The sequence below is a fragment of the Etheostoma spectabile genome, chromosome 17 (assembly GCF_008692095.1).
Source record: "Etheostoma spectabile isolate EspeVRDwgs_2016 chromosome 17, UIUC_Espe_1.0, whole genome shotgun sequence".
Lineage (NCBI taxonomy): Eukaryota > Metazoa > Chordata > Actinopteri > Perciformes > Percidae > Etheostoma > Etheostoma spectabile.
In genome coordinates, this window is record NC_045749.1 from 14,344,629 (window position 1) to 14,349,601 (window position 4,973).

At 39.2% G+C, this 4,973-nt stretch overlaps 1 protein-coding gene across 4 annotated transcripts in view; it reads right to left on the reverse strand.

Annotated features, from left to right (window-relative positions):
* Positions 1 to 3,826, reverse strand: part of col21a1 (collagen, type XXI, alpha 1) — a 28,442-nt gene extending 24,616 nt beyond the window's left edge. For 3 of the 4 annotated variants that reach the window (XR_004335876.1, XM_032541165.1, XM_032541164.1), the window contains exon 1: positions 3,606 to 3,826. Coding sequence is in view for 1 of the 4 variants with exons in the window: in XM_032541166.1 (XP_032397057.1) it covers positions 3,606 to 3,651 (46 nt within the window). In the remaining 3 variants the exon portion in view is untranslated. The remainder of the gene's footprint in view (positions 1 to 3,605) is intronic. The other variant, XM_032541166.1, reaches the window with a different exon arrangement.
* Positions 3,827 to 4,973: the final 1,147 nt, after the last annotated feature.

The window sequence follows — 4,973 nt, forward strand, 5'->3', positions numbered from 1 at the left end:
AGGGAGAGACTATAACAGACTATAACAGGGCTCACATTTATACCCAAGGGAAATTTTGAGTCAACAAATAATCTAACCTGCATTTCTTTGGACTCTGGGAAGAAGTCAGAAAACCCTGGGAAATCCCACAATAACATGGCGTGGGCCTCTCCCTGTGGCCTTCTCCCACACTAACACAGGGAGAACATGCAAACTCCACAGAGAAGACCCGCGCTGGCCACCGGGTTCAATCCCAAAATTCTCTTGCTACACTAGCAGTTTCATTTAGAGATTAAGATTGAGGGTAATTGTGATTATGTTTTTTTTCCTGGGAAATGAGAAGTTTTTTGTACATTTTCTATTTTGTCCCTCACCTTCTCTCCTCCCAAAGATAAGGCACAAGGAGAGAGGAGCTGAGAAAACAAGCATTTAACCAAATAAGACATTCATGCTTTCAATATGATGTGTGGCACAGTTTGTATATTTCTGCTGTGTGTCACGCCTCTTTTGTACGTCGCTGGTGCCAAAAAGACACCTGTGTCCTCGCTCATAGTTCATCTGGCAAGCCTCCTTCCTTGTTTGTCTCTCCTCAAGATGCATTTCAGGAATTGAGACATACTTCAAGATGGTGAGCTGAGATCAATTTCTGGGTCACAGGCAGGTGGATGAAAGTTCCTTCCCGAGGCTATTTTGCAGCGGCACCATGGCTCCACTCGGCGCTTAGCACCGCCCAAGACAATGGTTTGTTTAATGAAATGCTAATAAACAAGAGCATATTTTTCTCCCATTCCAGATTGCTGTGTGGACTCACCAGATCCTCATGTGACCCAAGGAGAGAGGAGAGGAGGAGGCACAAAATAGAAACATGAGAAGAGCCTCGTTTATTCCAATGACTTTGGGGATCCTCAAATTTTTCATCTAGAGCCAGCTTTTTGTCCAATAATTTTGTTTTTGACCAAATACCTGCAAAACTATTAAAATTCCAGCCTCAAATGTATTTTGTTTTGTTTGTTTGTAGGATTTAATGCAAACGTTAGCATGCTAATATGCCTGCTAAACATCAGCATGTTGACATTGTCATTGTGAGCATGTCAGCATGCTGATATAACATTTTACTTTTCACATAACCACAGGAGGGCCATTTTAAGCCATTTCAACCAAAATAATAAATCTGTTAGGTTTCTGGTGACAACATTCTTGGTAATGCCTTGGCACCAACTCAGAAATGGCAAACAAATCCCACTGAGATTTGAATATAGCAATGTCAAGGCAAGTGCAACAAGTGACAAAATGCAGTTTTGTCCTTTCACATTGGTAAATGTCAAATACAAAACAATGGCATTTTACATACGTGCTATTTACTGTATTTTGCAAGTTTATTTCAGCAACACTAACAACATGTAGCATTATAGTAGAGTGTAATGATGGTTATGTTCATGCTCATGGAATTAGAGATGAAATGGGATATTAATTAAGAACCCGGTGAAATAATGAAGAGAGTTGTTTACATTGTGCATGTGAGCAGAGGGTAGACATTTTATCATAGGTTGTTTCTGTGGCTGCTCTATCAAATGATCTTTTACAGTAGTTTCCAACACATGAAAGAAAGAAACTGCTGACAGCCTTAAAGGAGGCAATTGCAAATGAAGAGCAGATATGCTGCATACTGTAGAAGTAGTGTAGATACTTGTGGAAGTAATTTGATAGAAAGTCCCGGATTCTTCACCTTATTCATAGCTATTTCTGATTGTGACACGTAAAAGGTCAACAAAACTGTGGCTAGGACATTACCCTTGGCCTCCCAAATGCTTTTATTCCTGCCCAGCCAAAGAGGGGTCAAACTCTTTAACATGACTGCATTTTTCCACCATGTAAACTTAGCATTGAAGTCAAACAGTTGAAGGAGGCGTTAAGCTGCCATAGTTGTGCAAGCCGTTTTCTCCAGAATTTTCCCCCACTAGAGAGCTGGAGGAGGTTGTTGGAAAACCCCCTCATTGGCACGGTCCAGCCAGGATGACTTTCCCCTCGACTGACTTTCCCCAAACGGAGTGTTTCTACACCTCTGCTTGAGCCACATGGAATTCATTTACACCAACAGACAGTGAAATTCCAGCTGTGGACTGTGACCAAACACATGTAGTCACGATAAAGGGAAGCAACCTTCACCCAGGAATAAAAACGCACCATTCACGCATGCTATGCTATAATGCCAAGAGTTGTAATGCATGCATAATGTAGCAGAATTACCAGGTGCACTTGTGTTGCAGGTTAGTACCAGACTCCATTGATCCCTGATGTTATTGGGGCAGCAAAGAAACTTTCTAGATCCAAGTTTTGGTGATTGAATGGCAGAACTGTAATGCAGGTATACATATTAAGCAAATCAAAAAGTAAAAAAAAATAAAAAAATGGCTGTAAATATAACTATCACATGGAATTCATTCTAGGTTGAGCCAGTTGTTTGTTGCAATACTTTGCAAACTTAAGATTTATGTGAGACTTAGGTCATTCGCAGTTTCCAGCTGGAAATGCTGTTCAGGAAGCTGCTGAACAAATAATTTCTCCCATCTCACCAGATAACATTTTACTTGTTCAGGGTGAGTGACATTAAGTCACACAGATTTTGAAGACACTATCAGATTACAGATTGTGTGCTTAACAAATTATACTTCCCTTCAAATTTGACATATTTCGTTTAGCAGAAACCATAATAAAATGTTTGAATTATTTAACTCTGAAAAAAAAGTACCTGTACTTTATGTAACTGCATGTTTTTAACTCCCCATGAACTTCTTGAAGTTATTCTTATCTGCTGTAAAGTTGGCAAAAGGAAGTTGTTCCATTCCAGAAACAACAACTGCTGTTAATGCTGAACACTTGCCAACTTCAGGAGGATGTATTGTTGCCAAATTATTCAAGCAACAAGGGAAAGCCAAGCCCTATCAGTTGTTCTCCATAGAATCTGTTCAACTAATACAACATGTTAAATCATTTTTTGTAACACGCCAGCCCACTAGGGATCTTATCACTGTCCACTCTCAGATGCTTTCAGATATTTTCTACTCTGCTCACAAATATTACTGTTTTTCATATACATGCAATTCTCTCATCTGCAAAAAAATGTACAGTATGCAATGCTGCCGTGCACTATGCTTGCACAGATTCAAGGAATATGAAAGTAAAATTCTTTTTTACGAGAAGTGAAATGGCCAGGAAAAAAAATTATTGAGCTGATTCCATTCATTCTTTGCATGACAGTAGCAGCACAAACAAGGGACTGATAACTGAGCTTAATGTCTTCAATATGCAACTGCGGCTGCACAGACTTGAGGACACCAAAGCAAAAGTTGACACAGCACAAAAACTGTTATGAACAGATCATAACACACGGCATACTGAAAAATAAATTAAATACACTAAAATCTACCCAACAGGTTCACTTTTATGATCCAAAACTTCATCTATAGATTATAATACTCTACTTGTTACTGGTACAATTAATATGACAGTTGCATATTCCTGCATAAAACACACTAACAACTTCTAACTGCAAAACTAAAAATTCTAAACTTTAGAAATACATTAGGTTTCCTCACAAAAATTACACAAAGTAAGCGAAAAGTTACCGGTAAGCGTCCAAGCTCTTATGTGAATTCCTGCTAATCCTCTCATTGAGAGCCAGTTATCAATACTGTTCACAGCCCCGGTTTTACACAAACTGGATTTGGAGAGAAGTGCACATGTTTCTCTGCTGAATTAAAGCCTGCCCTTTCCAGCAGCGCTCTCTGTCTCCTCTGTTTCTGTCCTTCTTCCTCTCCACTCCCCACCCCCACCCACTCCGGACTTTACTGGCCTACAGCCACCCTCAATTACCATGGGTGGAAAGAGAAGCAGATAAGGAGAGCATGAAATAGTGAAGCAGACAGCCCATCTCTGACAGTCCAAAAGGAAAATAAGAGTAATGAGCACAGCCTCCTTCCAAGTGTTGAGGGTTTGGATTTCATGTTGCTAGGGGCATAACCAGAGAACATGGAGTTTTCTGGATGCCAGACAAGCATCAGATCAGGCTACAAGTCTAAGTATACTGAGACACATATACTGTACTGTTCACGGTGCGTTTAGCAGGACCTCAAGTGCTCAGCAATGCATTGTACTACTCCTTTTTTAATTCCACTTCATCACCCAAATGGACAGCAAATGAAGTTCTCACAAGTCAGCACAGAATGAGGTGTGAAAAACTACTGCACAAACAGCTGGAAGTTGTTAGAAATGCAGAAGTGAATCTGCTATGTGTAGAGCAGGCAGATCTCGGTTTGATCCAAACAAACAAGTTGTATCATGTTTGTGCTCAGTGTCCGCCTGCTCTGCATCAACACAGAGCAGCCTCAGTCTTTGCAGGCACTCCTAAAGGCTCCAGAAAGCCTGATCTTATACTGCACTCTCTGTTGTACAATTACATTTTATTCAGTTTTAAATGAAAAGCAGGATTTGTTGCCAACTATAGTGCAGTACATAAGAGTACTGTATCTAAGATCGATGTTCTCATATGATTATCTATTATATGATGATTGATAAATATGATTGAGGAGATTTTGTACTTTTAATATTTTATTTAGAATAAAATGATTATCTTATAAAATAATGCAATGTTAAAGTATATAACATATTGGCCAGCCACAGCATTAACATGCTCCTTACATAATAATAATAATAGTAATAATAATAATAATGCAATCAAAAACACATGTTAAGGGGGCCCTTCTCCATAAAAAACACTTTTGCATTTAATACTTTAAAGTAGATTTTGTCACTAATATGTTTATACTTTTGTTTTTAAATGCAGGAATTTTACTTAGAGTGTTTTTAAATTGGATATTGCTACTTTCACTTAGAGAGAACATGGTTTTTCACTACTGCCTACAGGGTACACAAAGATGTCATCGGACGTCACCTCAAGCTGAGATTGAACAGCGGTAGTTTCCTGATGACGGCCT